This window comes from Gossypium raimondii, chromosome 6, assembly GCF_025698545.1.
Source record: "Gossypium raimondii isolate GPD5lz chromosome 6, ASM2569854v1, whole genome shotgun sequence".
NCBI lineage: Eukaryota > Viridiplantae > Streptophyta > Magnoliopsida > Malvales > Malvaceae > Gossypium > Gossypium raimondii.
The window spans coordinates 51984086-52003235 of record NC_068570.1 but is presented as its reverse complement, the minus strand read 5'-3'; the positions used below and the strand labels follow the sequence as shown (position 1 = coordinate 52003235).

Sequence of the window (19150 nt, the reverse complement as noted above, 5' to 3'; positions counted from 1 at the left end):
GTCTCACTAAACTTAAAATATCTCAAAATATATAAGCCTTTTGCTTTCTTTATTTATTTTATGTAAAAATAGACTCATTAATCTTTCATTTCATATCTTATTAACTCTCTAATTCGATTTTCACCATTTTTGGTGATTTTTCAAAGTCACACAACTGTTTCTGTCCAAAACTATTTTGTTGTTAATTCTACTATTTCATAATTTCACTTTTCACTTTCGATCACTATTCAATTCAATTCCACACATATATTAATCATTCAATTACACTTAATTGTTACATGATCTCATCTATTTTCACTTAGTCAATTTCCCTTTGAACACTCGGAATATACTCAGATACGTAGAGAATTAGTACATAAGTGCCACACTGATATGTAGCCGAAGCTACCACTGATACGTAGCCGTAGCTACCACTGATACGTAGTCGTAGCTACCACTGAATGTAGCCGAAGCTACCACTGTTATGTAGCAGTAGCTACCACAGAAATGTAGCCGAAGATACCACTGATCCATAACACTGGAAATGTCCACGGGCCTGCTCACACAAGCTATCATGTGTCCGCAACACATGCTGGATCAGCCAGCACCTGGGACTCTCTGTAACACTGTAACACTAGTCTCTAGTGACATGTCACTTGTATCCACTTCAATTCCTAAGTTCAACCGGGAATTTACACTTAACACTTTATTTTAAAAACTTTATCACTTGAATAATTCATGAACAATTTTTCTTCCACATTCAATATTAATTCACATATCAAATATAATTCACAATTTATAAAAATATATTCCTATTATTTACACATAACTTACTTTGGTGCAACAATATAAAAATTTAGCAATTTACTCTTTAATCTTTTCTTTTCTCCAATCAAGGTCGATTCCACTTCTTTCTTGATCTATAATAACATATTTGACTTATTTAATACTCACATTTATCAAAACAGTCCTTGACACAAAATTTGGAAAAATTATAATTTTGCCCCTAAATTTTGCATATTTACACTTTGCCTCAAAACTCGTAAATTAAACTTCATCCCTTATTCTTATGTATTATGACATGCTAAAAATTTTTCCCTTCTATGGCAACATCGAATTCCCACTCTAACACTTATGAACATTAGGTATTTTTACCGATTATGTCGTTTTACTCGTTTTCACTTAAAATCGCTTAGCAAAAGTTGTTTAACATAATTTCAAGCTTCATATTCTACCATAAAACATCAATATAAACACATTTCACCTATGGGTATTTTTCCAAATATAAACCTTAGGTTAAATTATTGCTAGAATAAGCTAAATCAAGTTACCGGGACTCTAAAAACATAAAGAACATTAAAAACGGGGCTTGGAATTACTTACTATGGAGCTTGGAAGCTTGAAAACCCTAACTATGGCTCCCCCCCTTGCGAAATTCGGCCAAGGCTTGAAGATGGACAAAATTTTGGCTATTTTGGCCTTTTTAATTCTTTTAATTACTAAATGACCAAAATGCCCCCAACTTAAAAATATCTTATTCCACTTATCTCATGTCTATTTTTGTCCAACAAGTTAACCAATGGTCTAATTTCCATTTAAGGACCTCTAATTTAAAATTTCATAACAATTAGATGCTTTTACATGTAGAACTCAATTTTTGTACTTTTTACAATTTAGTCCTTTTTATTAAATTGAGTGCCCAAACGTCGAAATTTTCGAACGAAATTTTCATAAAATCATTCCATGAAATCGTAGACCATAAAAATATAATAAAAATAATTTTTTTCCTCGTCAAATTTGTGGTCCCAAAACCACTGTTCCGACTAGGCCCAAAATCGGGCTGTTATAGTGCTACTCCTTCCGCGGTGCTGAGCCTACACACAAAAAGATACTTGGTTGGCCAATCGATGTCCCACTAGCTGTGAAGTCATTGTGCGCTTAAGGACGCTATACCTCTTGTGTGATTATACACCGTGCACGCTGGCCTAAGGCATGATACCCCTTAACCATCTTGGTACTGCTTGTTGGAGATGGGATACCCTAACTTCTCGACCTACCTTGCATTTTAGGTCTACGATGGCCTCAGCTCGCCTTGGCTGATGCATGTATTGTTAAGGCAAGATGCCCTAGCACTTCTATGTATGGGTTTTTGCACTGGGGCATGATACTTTGACACTATCGTGCATCTAACTAGGGCACGATACCTCGACCTCCCGCTCGATTTTTTTGTTTATTCCTCTCAGTCATTTTAGGTAATTTGTCCACTATGCTTTCTCGGGTTATGTAAATAATCTTTTTATTACAATAAACCTAGTTTGTTTCCATCTCACATAAAGTTTTTAATTTGACAAAAATAAAATTAAAATCAAATAACCCTACGTGGATTTGATAAATTAACCTAAAATACAACCAATCTAAAACTAGGAACCACAATTTTAAAAAAATTATTTCATAACAATTTATAAAATAAAATATCTATAAATCATACATATATATAATATAAAACATGCGTATATGTAAATAATGTCACCTCTTACCAAATTTAATCAAACAAAGAGAAAGTTTTAGAAATTTGATAAATCAATTTACACTATAAACATGTCACGACCTAGTTCTGGTATCAATTGTTGAAAAAATCGATTTGGAAATAGTGTTTTTAAGTATAAAAAAAAGTTTAAAAATTTTCTTTAAAAAATAATTGGTTGTGATATCTATAGTAATAAATCATTTACCCGAATTATACGTGTATTTTTGGATTAGGCAAAGTCTATCGTTCTTGGCTTTCAACTACTTGATCTTTTTCACTAATCTCAACCTTAGTTTAGTAGAGCGTGGCTCTATTCGTAAATCAGTAAAAACTTTAGTGAAACTTTAAAAGGTAGAAATCAACTCTGTTGAAGATAGAATTTATTTGGAAAATAACTTGACTATATTTTAACAGAATATTAATGTAGAGAATTGTCTTGTTTGACCTAGCTCTTAGTCTCCACTTATAGAAAAAATAACAAAAGTCTCAGTAGAATAAGATATAATCAAATAATAATATTTTAATAGAAAACTCGACTCCCACAATGAGTGTATATGATGGGTGGCGACAACACCCTTTTGGGACAAGGGTTTATCGCCTATTTGTTAGAAAGTTCCCATTATGATATCCCAGAATCATTAATGGGAAGACATTCATCCGTCTCAGCCTTAGATTTCAATCGTGGGAGGCAGAACACCGAAGTTTCAGGTTTTGGTGGTAGAACGAAATATATAACCGCTGCATGATACCCGGTTAGTGGATGGAACATGAACCTTAGTGGGTCGATGTTCAACGCAGGAATACTTATTGGGGAACTACAGCAACTTCTAGTGGTTGGAAATCGACATGTGATTTTATACGTTCTAACACATACACGAGAAGGGATGATGTACACCCTATAATGTCCACCGGCGAGGGGACCTCCAACATGACAGATGTTGGTAAGTCCAAGAATGAAGATGGCAATGAATTCGATGTGGATCCACCTTGGGAGCTCGATGCCAATGGTTCTGAAGTTGCATTATTTTCTTAACCAGAGCCTGATTTAATTAAACCAGAAGATGGTGAATGAGGTAAAGATGAAGAAAAAGAAGATCCATGATTCACAGCGTACTCGCCTCCAGCCCACATGCATAATGTCGATCTATCGGCAGAGGATCAGTTAGAGTTTGCAAAACTACTACACAGGAGGCCTGGCCACGTAAGTTCTTCGTTGGATTTGGGTGATTTAGAAGTTGGTAGGGAGTTTTCCAGTAAAGATGGTTTTCTCGCTGCATTAAAGTGATACAACATCAATAACGGGGTTAACTTCTACGTTATTAAATCCAAATCTGAGAGGTCAGAGGCCAAGTGTGCAATGCGGGACGTTAGATGCACATCGAAACCATGGCTTCTGTTAAGAAGAATACGAGATTATCAATGACAAAAAATTTCACTGATTCGCATACGTGTGTTGCATCTGGTAAAGTATCATAGAGTTTTTAAGATTTTATTAATTAGGGTTTTACATGCTCGTGTGGTTACATGTGTTTTACAGGATCATCTGAAGTTGGATTCAAATATGATCGCAGACATAATACTACCGATGATGAAAGTGGATCTGAGGACTATTGTGTCGATATTAATTGCAAATATTTGTCACCAATTCAATTACACACCTTCGTATTGCAAGGCATAAATAGCAAAGCAGAAAACTTTGGAGAAGATGCACAGTTAGTGGGACATGACATACAAGGAGGTATGACAGTGGTGTCAAGTGCTAGAGAGGTACGTCCTAGGTTGCATAACAGATCTTAGAACGGAGCCCGTGTACCACAATGATCGCTTGCTTCGTGGATGCCAAGTCTTCCATCGTCTATTTTAGAATTTTAAGAAATGCTCTCAAACATTCTAGTGTTGCAAGCTATTGGTAAAAATAGATGGTATCTTTATGTATAGTAGATAAACTCATTGACTGTTGTTGGCTATGACATAAGATAATAATTAGAGGATCATTCCAATTACATTTGTAGTAACACTGGGGGAGAAAGTAAATGACTGGGATTTCTTTTTTTCTAAGTTAAGGAGACATAGCTACCCAGAACTTGATATATGCGTCATCTCAGATCGGGGAATTGGAATACTATCTGTAATTGAACGACATGGAAGCCTATGGGACTATACACACCATCGGTACTGTCTAAGGTACGTTGCGTCCAAGCACTACCAGTAATATCCCTCTACCGCTGAACGATCACAAGTGACCAATATAGGTATATAATCACTACCGATATTATTTGGTTTGTAATATTCTGTTTGCTTTTTTATATTCTTTGGTTTGTAATTGTCACTATCAATTTCTACTAACAGGGTATAAGATCATGAATGACCATTTTCATGAAATGTTAGACATCTTACAGTCAACTAACTTAGCAAGAGCATCGTACCTTTCTAACATATCATTCGATCAATAGACACAATCTTGTGACGGGGGTCTATGATATGAAAAATTACCTCAAACCTGGAGGAATACATCAATTCCATTTTAAAAGGAACGCGTCATTTATCGATAATTTTAGTTGTCAAAGAGACATACCTCCATTTGGCGAAACTGTTTCTAAAGTGAGCGATGAATTATACTGGGCAAATGTAGGGAGGCCATGGATGGTGCCTATCGAAACTAGAATAAATTAAGAAGGGTGAGGCACAAGCCAACTACATTTATGCAGTTTGTCACTTGCGCGATAACCTATGGTTTCGGGTAACAGAGTTTGATGGATCGGACTAAGGTATTGTCGAGGGACAGTATCGTGTACACTTGAGAAATAAGAATTACGACTGTGAAAGATTTGGCGCACTCCATTTTCCATGCGCTCATGCAATTGCAACTTGTATCAATATTCGTTTGGATCCCATGAGCTTTGTCGACGAAGTGTACAAATTAGAAAACCTGTACAACGTGTAGAGACATTTATTCCCACTAGTCCTAAATGAACGTAAGTGGCCGCCTGTATCGCTTGTTCCGTTTAAGTTGTTACCCTACAAAAGATTGTGTAGAAAACCAAAAGGTCAACCTACGTCGACTCGAATACGCGACAACATGGATATTCGGGACAAGTCAAACCAATTGAGGTTATGTGGGTGGTTTAAGAACCCGGGCCATAAAATATCGTCATGTCCACATCGAAATGACTAAGCAAACTATAAAAAATATGTTAATTCCATTATAATATGGAAATCAAATTAAATCTTATTGCTATGGTATGTGAAATCAAACTAGAAAACATATACATCAAATTGGGTTCTCAATTATTTATAGCAAAAACATGGCATATTTCTTGCCAAACCAAATCTTATTGCTATGGTATGTGAAAAGAATCAAAGTAAATTTTTATTTTTACTAAAGATGAATGATATAAAAATTAGATTGTGTACAAAAAGATTCAAAATAACTTCATTTTTATTAAATGATACAAAATAAAATTAATCATTGCATATGTTGGTGGTAATTTGTGCCACATTAGGGTGGCCGACAGTTACGCTCTAGATTCCTTCTTGGTTTAACTTCTGGGTGGGGTTGTGGTCTCGGTTGCTTCTCTTCTTTTCCTTTGATCAATTGCAATCCTTGCATTCTCGATTGCCATTATGCATCATTTGGCCTATAAATAGGCGGTTGGGAAGGTGACCGACCTTGATAGAACAAAGATCCCCAAGGTGTTTGTGTCACCAACAGTAATGAGCGTAACTATAACGAGTCTCATAAACTGATGGGATAACGAGTGGGCTTTCCGTTGGTGCCTCATGCATAGATGGCCTATACGTTGTCGTAGGCGTCAACGTCATTGAAAAATGAGATGGCCTCAGCGTATACCACATCGGGGATGAATGATCAATAGTCCAACCTAACATATGAGTAAAAGTAGAAAAATATGGTGCACCATATTCTTCTTCTTGTGTGAAAAAAATAAGATTTAGGGTACGCACCAGAATAATACAGTACATACTGAACAACAGGTGGTGTGGGCATCTGTGATGAGGCCGTTAATGCCGGTTATTGTATGGGCACTAATGATAGGCCTACCTTGCCACCCATTAGATTTAAAGGGCCCCGTCGTGGCCTACTCGTATGGGGTGCTGACACCTCACCTATTCCCTGTACAAATAAGACTTGCCATGGATCCTAAACTGTAGCATGTATTTTGGATCGTATGCTAACTCCGGAATGATAATAGCTTCATGAATAGGTAAAAAATCATACAGGTTATTCCACATATTGATATATTACGAGTAGAATATCGGTCAATTCTCATATGGTCTCCGTAAGTCGATACGGTTCAGATCATCAAGCTCTTGAGGTGCCACGGGAATCGACTGTCGAAATTCGAACTGTCGCAACACTCCATCGATCTTGTGCAACTTGACAGTAACATACATTACCAATGGGACCTTAACGTGCCAGGCATTGGGATGCACAAAGAATTCATCGAAGATTACTACTCAAATTGTCAAATCCTCATATGGTGTCCATTCAAACTATATTAACGTGATAAAAACATTAGTTATATATATACTACTAAGTACGAAATTGATTACATTATTTGTATATAGTTTAAAATTAAATAAATACATACCTCTGCTTCCGATTGTTGGTCTAATAAAAGTTGTATATCTTGAAACTTGGTAGGTAATCCCATGTGACTTGGCACATGGTTCCACCTATTTAAATAACTTCTTAGCATAATAATTTAAATTTAAATTTAAATCAATTTTGATCATGGGGATATCTATTGAATTTTACCTTATTACGAGTAGGAATGTATACGTGTAGTTCGCTCGAAGACGTAAAAATGAAAATCTAAACCAGGACCATGATTGTAGTAGTAAAATGCAATCGCCAATTTTGATTTTCTCTGGTTGCGTCACCGGACACATCTCTCAATACAATGTCGCCAACACGGCGGGACCCCAACTGAGTTCCCTCACTCCTCTAAAATCGATGAGTTTTAGTCGCCACCTTAGATGGATGAGATTTTGTGACTTATCTGACATTAGGGTACCCCCGATGATCTGAAGGATGTACACCCGAGCGTATTGTTCTCTTTGGGCTTCAATCGAATCCTCAACCAGCTCCGTAAAATTTTTTCGTATTCAAGCCATTTCAATTTGACCTCCGTAAATCGTCTTTGGAATCGAACACAAAAGATCTAAATATACGGCTCCCCAATCAGTAGATTGAACAGATCTGGTGACTACCGACCCGTCCACAGGTAACCCTAATTGTAAATGTACGTCCTCTAGAGTGATAGTACACTCGCCGCATGGAAGATGGAATGTGTGTGCCTCAGGTCTCCACCTCTCCACCAACCTGCTTATGAGTTTTGGGAACTTACACCTCCAGCCTACAAGGGCCACATGCAAAAAACCGGCTTCCCTCAAGTATGTTTCGATCAATGGTGATAGAGGACTGGGTAGATTACAAATATGACATTGTAAAATTCGATCTTTCACCTATTTACATAAAATTATAAAAAATATAAAAATGAAATAAAAAATAAACAATATTAAAATTTATTCTTACCATTTGCAATTGGTTGACAGAGATATGCTTGTTATCAAGATGGATTAGAGACCCAACCATTGTTAAATTATATTGAACACGATCACTTTTTTTTTTAAATTCTTGAAAATATTAATAAAAAATAAAAAATAAAATTTAGATAAAAAAATTTAGTAAAAAATTTTAAGAGAGAATTGTGAGAAATGTGAGTGAGAGAAAGTGTGGGGGGTTTATACCCTTTTTTTTTTCCTTAGGGGGCCAACGGTTATTTGAAATAGCTGTTAGAAGTGACTGTTGTTGGGGGGTGGACACGCAAACTTGGACGCATTTTCCTTTAGAGCGCTGACTTGGACACATTTTATTGGTCAGAGGGGAAAAAGCACTGAGCTGAACTCCCTTTTCCGTCAAGTTTTACAAAATTGGCCCATTTCTGTTATTATTTTTTAAAAAATGGCCTTTTCTGGAATTTTAATTAGGAAATCAATTGTCAAACGATTTTTTTTAATAATGTTAGTGATTTAGATGCTGGTATAACAATAACGGTAAGAAGATCCAATTATGTAAAATTAAAGTAAAGAGATTAAAAGACTATCAATTGGCATCTTTGCTATTACAATCAGGGTCGAACCTAGGAATTCTTTCAGCAAGTCGAGATTTAATTATAATTTTCTATAGATAAAAATATAAGTTTATTTTGTATTAATTTACAATTTCATCATTTATGAAGGCACTAAACAAAAAAAATTCACTTTTAGGGGGTTAAAGTGCTATTTTATTTTATATATTAATTTATAATTTCCTTACTTATAAGAGAATTGAATGAAAATTTTTCATTTTAGAGGTAAAGTGAAATTTCAGTGTATTAATTTAATTTATAAAAGGATTGAATTGAAAAATTTTATTTTTAGGGTCCAAAACTCCGACATGCTCCTCAAATTCCTTCTTATTATAATGAACGCAATTGATTTAAATATTGAAAGATTATAGATTTAGATAGTTATAAAACAAAAAGGGTTCAAAATAATTTAGATTTAGATAGTTATTTTATGAATGTGGTTGATAAAATTTATACTACTACTTACAATGCTGTTGGCTGGGAGCAATAATGAATTGGGAGATGCAAGTGGGGGGGGGGGGTCCACTTTAAACATTGCCAAAATTAAAAAGCTGGGTCCTGATTTTGATTGGATTATCCTAACCGTTCAATGATTTGTGCAGAATAGAATGATACGGGGTCCAGAAGATCTATTGTCTAGGGACGCAGCAATTGAATTAGAACCTTTGGCCTTTAAGCCTCTTTGGGAGTGCAGAGTGACCTTTCCTACCTATTTTGACCGCGACACATGATAACCACCATTGCTCCTTACGTTTCCCATGTGTAATGGTAAGATATATCAAATTTTCATGAAAAAATAATTCATATTTAAATATTAAAAACAACAATTACGAATCTCGATTAAGTTTTATACTCTATACCATAATATTAACTTCAAAATTCATCTTTCAATAATTTTACCCTTTCATTTTTATCTGATTATAAAAATTAATAAGTCAAATTTATATAATTTAAACCCGAAATAGATCTGAAATAACTTAAACAAATACACCTATACCTAAAATGATAAAAAAATAGAAGTGATCTAAACTAGAAGTGATTTTACATCAAAATTATGAACTTCAAATTGAATGACCAAAATGACTAAAACCCAAAATTGAAATAATATGAATCTTAACATTAAATGACTCAAACTTGACATTGACCCAAATCAAAATTATCCAAAATTTTAAAACTTATGTTGATCCAATTAAAATGGATCCAATTCAAAATCAACTGAATCGTTGAATTGATGGTTGTAATTTTAAAACTATAATAGCTTATGACTATAGATTCATTGTACTGAAATTAATTCATGTATGTAAAATATTTTTCATTGTTTGAAAATTTTTCTTAAAATCATTTTCGAAAGTTGTTTTCAGTGAAACAAATATAGTATAAATTAAATTTGTTGGGTAAAATGAACCTATGGTCACTAAACTATTACTAAGTTCATGTTTCGGTCACTCAATTTTAAAAAGTTACAAAATGGTCATTTAATTGTTTGAAAGGTTTCATTTAAATCATTGAATTGTTAAAATTACTGTAGTATAGCCTTTTCTGTTTGCATTGCCTGCACCAATCAAAAGCTCTTCTTTCCCATCTCTTCTATGGTTCAATTTTTTTAATCATAAAACAACTTTAAACGTCACAAATCTACGAACCAAAATCCAAATAGTTTTCTTCTTTGATCTTTAACATTGATCGCCAGATTGATTTGGATCTAAAGTGTGTTCTTCTACTTGCTGATGGATAGTATTGGTCATCGAATTGTTACCTATAGCTCACTAGCCGGCCTTTAAAGAAAAAAGCTTGATAGTCTAATGACTCAAATTAAAACTTTCAAATAGTTCAATGACCATTTTGTAACTTTTTGAAGTTGAGTGACCAGACGTAAACTTACTAATAGTTTAATAACCTTGTAAGTCGTTTACCCTAAAATATTATAGAAACATTTCCCTTTTACATGTAACAGCCCAATTTTGACCCTAATCGGAACAGTGGTTTCGGGACCACAAATCTGAATTAGAAAAAAATATTTTAATATTATTTTGTGTGTTTATGATGTGTGAATTTAATTGTGTGAAATTTTCGTGTTTTAATTTTGTCGTTTGAGAGATTGATTAAAGAAAATGGCTTAATCGCGTAAAATGAAAATTTAGGGGTTAAATCTAAAGGTACGAAATTGTTGTTGTCTTTATTAAATGGAGGATTTATGATGTAATAAGGCCAAAATATAGTTAGTGGGTGGCAAAGTACAAGTATAGCCTTATATATATATATGTATATATATATTTATATAAAGGTTAATAAAGTAAGCTAATTATTAATGTTAGTGTATGTTTAATATATTAAAATTAAAGCATTATTTCTCCATCTTTTGGCCGAAACTTAGAACAAAGAAGATTGTTTAAAAGCTTTAATATATTTGGCACTTGCAAGCTTGATTGAGGTATGAATTTTGTTTGTTTTTTTGATAATTTTTTACGTTTTTGAGATCGTTGCTTTGAATACTTAAAAACTCATGTCTTAATTTTGTGAATTGTTGATGATTTTGAAATGTGCCATTGTTGAATGTTTGAGTTTCATGATGTTAGTTGATGAAATATGAAATATAATTGTTAGATTAATATGTTTTGTCTTTGAATTTTTGGTGAATTTGAGTAATTAGGGCTAAATTGAGAAAATAAATTTTTGAAGGACTATAATGTGAAATAAATGAAATGCATGAGCTTGTATAGACACTAGGAATATTCGGCCCTAAGGAGTGTAGTCAAAATTTGTGTATTTTGTGTTTTGAGCAAAAAGGATTAAATTGTAAAAAGTGTGAAATTTTAGGGACAAAATTATAATTTGCCCATTCATGTGTTTTTAGGGTAAATTGAATAGAATGGTGTTTAAATAAGCTTAATTTGAATATTTTTAGATCAAGAATTAAAGAAATCGAATTTGGATCGGGGAAAGACAAAAGTGGTCGAGTAGCCGATTTAGCAGTCGACGACATCCGAGGTAAGTCGATAAGCATTTAAATGTTGTTAAATTCAAGAATATATAAATGATAAGTGATAAATTAAATTATTTATTTGTTATATGTTTTGGCCGAAAATGATTATTAAGATAGGAATTTTCTTTCGAGTTCGATTCGATCGATAATCAACACCTAAAAGCCCCGTACGAACCCTAGGAATAGATAGGATACTTATGTCATGACATAGGACTCCGATATGTGTTTTCGTGTAAGACCACGTCTGGGATGTCGGCATTGACTTGTGTTTTCGTGTAAAACCCTGTTTGGGACAGTGGCATCGGTATGTGATTACATGTAAGACCACGTCTGGGACGTTGGCATTGTACTAGCTTTTTAATTAACCGTGTATCCTTTTTAATTCCGAACGGTTCAACGAGCAATGTTAAGTGAAGACCGAATGTGAAATCGAAACAATAATAGTGTTTAGGTATGTATTTATATCATGCTATGAAATTAAGGTAAGTTGTATATTGAATTGATGATACAAAGTTATTTGATATATGAACAATATGTGAGCATGTTTGTGCTTATAAGTGACTGGTAGTTTGGCTTATTATTGTAGTTTTTAAATCATATTTTGATAAGTATACAATAATTGGAGTTTTTGTGCATTAAGCTATTAAAGTTAAATGTTTATTTATATTTGATTTGGTTGGTTTAATATTAATGTTAAAATGAATAATGTTTGCTTATGACTTACTAAGCTTAAATAGCTTACTGTGTGTATGTTGTTCTTCGTTTTATAGATTTTGGAAGTTGGTTACGAGCTCGGGGATCGTCAGAGAAGATTATCACACTATCGACTCCTCTTGGTATTTTGTAAAATTTGAATTCGATCTTATGGCATGTATAGCGTAGCTGAAATGCTTGAATTTATATTATGTAATATTAAGCCATACGAAAATGGCTTAATTTTCTTGTTTGTGTTTGGTTTTGGGCTGAATTATGGTTTAAGCATACTTTAATCATGGGTTAGTATTTTATGGTTAGTATTTATATGGTAATGTATATATATATATGTGCATGGTGATTTCATTCAAGTGTTTCGGTAATTATGTGGTTGAAGTAATTAAGTTGTTATATTCATTAAGATAAGTAATGTTAAGTGTCTAGGTTATGTATTATATATGAAATATATATGATTTGGTTGGATTTAGTAGTTAAGTGAATATAGGGATGATTTATAAATTGAAGTATGCTTGTAAATGTTGGTGATTAATTACGTTTGGCTTATTGATAGAGTAAATGAATGTATATCTTGTCAAATTTTGATGTACAAATGCAATTCAATTATATATGTATATGCTGTCAAATTTTGATGTATAAATGCAGTCCAAATTTTGTATATATGCTGTCCAAATTTTGGTGTGAAAATGCTATCTAGTTTGGTATATAAATGCTGTTCAAATTGATGTATAATAATTGTCCAAATAGGGTAGACCACCTATGTTGTAATATGTAGTATAGTTAGTAACTTGAAATGAAATATGTGTACAAATAAATGTTTGGATATATGCTTGGATTTTGATATATAATCATATATGTTTGGAAATGTTTTAAGAATTTGAATGATATTAAATTTTGATTAGGTAAATGATAATGGTATGGTTGAAATTTTGAGACATTGTTAGTATATGTAATTTGATTTATGATGCATGTTTGATTTTAATTGGTTATGTGTTTATATATATATATATATATATATATATATGGAATGAAATTTCGTGGTTGAGTTAGTATAATTTATAAAAAAAATTTGAGTTGGGTTTTGATCAGAATGCCTCGTAAATCTAATCAGCGATAGACTTGAGTTGAGGGTATTACATTACAATAAAAATTATTTTATAATAACCAATATCTTATTTAATAAAACATATATCTTAGAAAATATTAAATCCAAAAACTATAAAATATAATTAAATATTTTAAAATTTATAAAAGAATGAATATATAAATTCTAGAGAAACCACAAATATAAAGAATTAGTTAAAATTTTAGAAAAATTAGTTAAATTTTTGAAAATTTCATAAAGTAAAAATAAAATACACTTGAATGTTTATTAATCTCTCTAATGAGTTGGTTTTTGGTTGACTAATGACACTAATTTAGTCAATTATTTAAATATCATGATAAACTACACCCAAAGTCACTAAGTAATTGGTAAATTTATATTTTGGTCACTCAATTTCAACGAGTTACAAAATGTTCGAAGATTTTCATTCAGTCATTAGACTGTTAAAATTGTTGTTGTATGACCTTCTTTGTTCACATCTCTTGCACCGATTGAAAGCTCTTATTCTCTTTCTTTTCTACAGTTAGATTTTTTTCATTAAAAATATTTGGTGTCACAAATCTGCGAATCAAAATCTAAAAAATTTTCTTATCTGATCTTTGATATCGACTACCAAATTGACTTGGATCTAAGTATATTCTTCTACTCGTCGATGAGGACTGATCCATCATATCGATTGTTCAATTTTCGCTTGGAAATTACTAATCAAACTTTTAAAAAAAAGTGAAACTTAATAGTCGAATGAATTAAACAAAATTTTTGAATAATTTAATGATAATTTTGTACCTTTTTAAAATTAAATAACCAAAACGTAAACTTTTTAATAGTTCAGAAACCATAAATTACCCTAAATAATAATATAAAAAATATAAAAAATGGAAGTAAAATAAAAATATTGAAAGGTTAATGGAGTGAACTACGATGTGCGAGCAGGACGGTGGTAGCGTGGCGGAAGGTGATAGGAGAGTGACCCATCGAACCTTATTTTTGTAAAGGGATAAGGATTGAAGAGTAAAATGAGGAATAAAAGAAAAAGGCATGGGGCCCGTGGGCCGTGGCACATCAATCCTCACTTCCTATTCCCAAAACCTCAAACAAACAACAGCGCACCGCCATCATAAAGGCCACAGAGGATACATATGTCATTACATCATTTTGTCGAACACATTTCGGTCATTCACTCCACTCCACTCCTCTGCATACTCTTAACTCCTACCATACCCCTCCACAGTCCACACTCTCCACTCGCTGTCTCTGCAACTTTCACCCAAAAACTTCAAACTCTCCATATTTTTCCTTCTAAATGAAATTCGTGGCTAAAATAAGAATTTTATAAAAGGAAAGGTGAAATGGGTTCTCGGGTTCAGTCTCACAAGCTAAGCAATGGCCTGTTGGTGTCGGGAAGGCCGGAGCAGCTAAAAGAAAGGCAACCGACAATGCCGTCTCGAGCGGTTCCGTACACCGGCGGTGACATTAAGAAATCCGGCGAGCTTGGTAAAATGTTTGATATCCCAGTGGTTGATCGTTCCTCGTCCAGCGGTCCTCCTTCACATCTCAACTCAAACCCCAACTCCAAGCAGCATTCACAAGTTCTGCAACCTTCACGTGCTTCTTCTTCTTCTCAGCCGAACAGTGGATCCGTGCGATCTGGGTCTAACTCAGGCCCGATTAGGAAATCCTCCGGGTCCATGCCGCTTCAGCCTACTGGGCTCATCACTTCGGGTCCCCTCAGCTCCGGTCCCAGGAGGTCGGGGCAGCTTGGCCAGGTTGAGAAAATGAGTGCTGTTTCGGGGAAAGCGGGGTACGGGTCGGCGGTGACGAGTCTCGGGGAAGGGGTGAGGTTTGGTTTTAGGGTGTCCAAGGCTGTGGTTTGGGTGGTGATGATAGTTGTGGCGATGGGGTTGTTGGTGGGGGCGTTTCTGATGGTAGCCGTGAAAAAGGCGGTGGTTCTTGGGGTGGTGGGTGCGGTGGTCGTACCCATGGGTTTGGGATTACTCTGGAATTGTATATGGCGAAGAAAAGGCTTGTTGGGGTACATGAGAAGGTACCCAGATGCTGAGCTTAGAGGTGCTGTTGATGGCCAATATGTGAAAGTTACTGGGGTAAAATTTTTCCTACAATTTTATTTTAGTTTACTTTTCTACGTCTATTTGTCGAAACCGGAGACTGCTCTAGAAATATTCCACGTTAATGGATGCGCGTTGATTTTATTGTATTAGTTTCCATTTTTGTAAATGTCTAATATGGTATCTCTTATTTGTCCTTATTATCCCTGATGAGTTAACGGTTTGACGTCTGGATTTAGCTGGCTATTTGTTTGCGTTATTTTTGCTTGCAATTGGTGATTATAGATTGCTTTTGAGGGATCTTTTATGAGGGTGGGATTTTAGATTAGAATACTAGATGTGGGTGTTTAACACTGTCTTATTGTTCTGCAAATGAAAGCTCTTGTTCCTCTAACTGGAAAGGAATCTCTATAAGGTGTTGAATACATGTTCTTCGCTGGAAACAGTTTGAATCTTTGTAGGATAAATGATTGTTGTGTTTCTTGTTTTATTATATCTGTGATTGTAGGATATCATGGTAATGCATCATGAGTGAACCTGTTAGGAGTTCCCTGATTTTGGAAATCTTGTATGGCCTTTATTTGATGAATATGCATAAGACTATTACTCCATTTTAATAGGGTTAATGTTGACCCAAGTATAGCTCGTTGATGTAGCGTTAGTAACAATGTTGCTTGGACCCGGGTGTGAGTGTCGGATATGTTTATGTACTTGACACGGGTACATCCTTGTGTTGGTCTTGGGTGTTTCAAGAAAAGCAAGGAGTCTGAGCAACATAGATTGATAATTACGATCCCTAGACATTTATTTTATACGACATATAAGCTATGAGTGGTTTAAGTCAGCTGAAGATAGATAGGGTGGCTATGGTCTTGGTTTTCTTGATCTTTAATTAGGAGATACATTTTGTGCACATGACCATGCGCCCATGAGGAGACATGCTGGTCTTTTTATTTGATTTTAAGGATGAACGTGAAGTGGATGCCATACAAGTTTGCTAGCAGACCCTTAAGTTTTTTATTCATATTATACATTGATAATGCTAAATGATTAACAAAATCACAACTTTTGGTGTAGGTTGTCACCTGTGGCAGCATTCCGTTGGAGTCATCCTATCAGAGGGTGCCCAGATGTGTATATGTTTCCACAGAATTGTACGAGTATAGAGGATGGGGTGGGAAATCTGCAAATCCTAAGCATCGTTACTTCTCCTGGGGATGTAGGCATTCTGAGGTATATGTTTTGGCTTCAAAAAATCTTCTGACTCTATCTATCATGTTTGCCAAAAGTCTTAGACTACCTTTTTGTTATAAACAGAAATATGTTGCTGATTTTTACATATCAGATTTTCAATCTGGATTAAGGGCACTAGTCAAAGCAGGCTATGGAGCTAAGGTTGCCCCATTTGTCAAACCAGCTACTGCAGTTGATATAACAAAAGAAAATAGGGACTTATCTCCAAGCTTTTTAAGCTGGTTAGCGGAGAGGAATCTCTCTAGTGATGATCGTATAATGCGCTTAAAGGAGGGGTATGCCATTTCTTGCTCTAATTGAAGTCTCATTTTGTGCACCACAGTTGTATAAATGTGGGATTTATGAACTTAAGCTTTACATAATTTGGAAATTAATGATTTCATTTATTGATGCCTTTTAGAACATCTGGGTGTAATTAGTTGAGTGCTGATGAGAGACCCTTTTTTTTTCCGACAGTTACATAAAAGAAGGGAGCACTGTAAGTGTGATGGGGGTTGTCCGGCGCCATGATAACTTACTCATGATTGCCCCACCGTCAGAACCTATCTCAATAGGCTGTCAAGGGAGCCGATGCCTCCTCCCAACATATGTTGAAGGCCTTATTCTAACATGCGATGAGAATCAGAATGCTGAAGTTGTCCCCGTGTAGATACTGCCGCGATTGATTTTAGTTTCTGTTTGCAACCGGATGTCAGTAAGTAAATACTGTTAAGGATGGAAGTATCACAGTGCCATATTACTGTCTCCCATTGCCTGCAAATCAAGTCCATGCATGCATGCATGCATGCATTGGGGTAGAATGCAAGGCACATAACACTTAAGAGCAAGTCTGGAATCGCATACTAACAGGGGATAATCTACTTCGAATCAGCGTGCCTTGATGGGGAAAAAGGTTTTTGTTCTGGTTGAAACTATAGAATATGTTGTGTTGTGAAGATCCACGAGTATATGTGTGGATGTATATAAGTTGAAGAGGAAGGGGTTCAAAATGGTTGGTTTCGTCAGACAAGGTAAATTTTCTGAGCTTTTATGCATTTGCTGGTTTTATGTTGTGGCTAATAAAGTAGATGGCTACGCATGTCAAATGTTATGATAGAAATACAAAAGTTGTGCTGCTTTGCTGTGTATCGCTTTATTTTCTAATCTTGTTTAAACTGCTTCCTTCTCCCTTTAATTTTTGTAAAGGTTAATCTCTATAAAAGGAAGGTCTTTAAGACACGTGGCACACATTGCTTTTTTTTTAATTTTATAAAATAGTTAATTTTCAATTTTGGCTTATTTAAGATTTGATCCTTGTATTTACTGTCTAATGATTTTATTACTTAGTTCAAATAGTTAATATTTTTAACTTTTCAGTTAAAATATTGTGATTGTATAAAATTGAAAGCGGATTTTTAAATCCATAAACTAGAAAGATTAGATTCTTGAAAATAAAAGTTGGAAGACTAGATTCCAAATGCATGAAGTATAGATATTTAGAGTTATGGTTGTTTGAGCCAGATCGGATTGACCTGGGAGTTGAATGGATCGGTTGTTTTTTTTATTTTTAACTTTTATGTTTTTTAATGATTCAACGAACTTCTAGTCTAATCATTGATCTGGTTCTAAAATTTTACTTGGAATATATTTAATCTCAAATTTTATTTTATAATTTGACATAAATAATCAAATATAGTGAGAATTATGGACACATCGTATTAATATTTTATTGTTTAAATTAAGTTTATTCATTAGGTCTAATCGGCAATTTAGAGGTTTATTCATTGGTCTAATTAGTTGGGTGTTTAAATTTCGGTTAAAATCGAATTAATTGATTTAATTAAGTTAGTTGGTTGGTTAATCGATTTGATTTGATCGGAGGTCGGTTGATGGTTTTTTAAAAGTTTGGTTATCGGTTAGAAATCGGATAATTAATCGAACTTAATAATTAATAATACAAATTACATGTAGTTTTAATTTGGTTAATTCGGATAATTTAGTCAAATGAGCATTATTAATTTATTTATTTTTTGATATGTTTTATACTTGTTTTAATGAAAAAATTAAAACATATAAATTTTGATAAATTCGGTTAACCGATCAAATTAACTGAAATATTTGATTTGATTATTAATTTTTTTAAAAATTTTGGTTCTGTTAACGGTTAAAGGATTAAAATATTTTAGTAATACTAGTTTAGTTCGGTTTACCGTTTGAGCACTCCTACTAGTTGGCAATTTAGAGGTTAGATGATTATTTGGATTTGATAGTTTGGGTGCGATTTGTTGAGAAAAATTAAATTATTTATACAATAATTAAACTTATTTGATGTTCTAAAGATGAAAATATCAACTCAATTTAAACATTTCATTGCTAAATATTGATTTAAAATTT

At 33.9% G+C, this 19150-nt stretch overlaps 1 protein-coding gene across 1 annotated transcript; it reads left to right on the top strand.

The window, feature by feature from the left end:
• Positions 1-14611: 14611 nt before the first annotated feature.
• On the top strand, positions 14612-18045 carry LOC105773662 (uncharacterized membrane protein At1g16860). The gene is made up of 4 exons (XM_012595735.2): positions 14612-15559; positions 16601-16756; positions 16841-17052; positions 17234-18045. Exons 1-4 carry the CDS (start codon positions 14807-14809, stop codon positions 17424-17426), a joined length of 1314 nt encoding a protein of 437 aa, XP_012451189.1. The 5' UTR covers positions 14612-14806; the 3' UTR covers positions 17427-18045.
• Positions 18046-19150: the final 1105 nt, after the last annotated feature.

Coding starts and splice junctions, on each gene's coding strand:
- LOC105773662 (XM_012595735.2), top strand. CDS start 14,807: ATGGGTTCTCGGGTTCAGTCTCACAAGCTAAGCAATGGCCTGTTGGTG. Junction 15,560..16,600: donor AATATGTGAAAGTTACTGGG/GTAAAATTTTTC, acceptor CTTTTGGTGTAG/GTTGTCACCTGTGGCAGCAT. Junction 16,757..16,840: donor GGGGATGTAGGCATTCTGAG/GTATATGTTTTG, acceptor TGTTATAAACAG/AAATATGTTGCTGATTTTTA.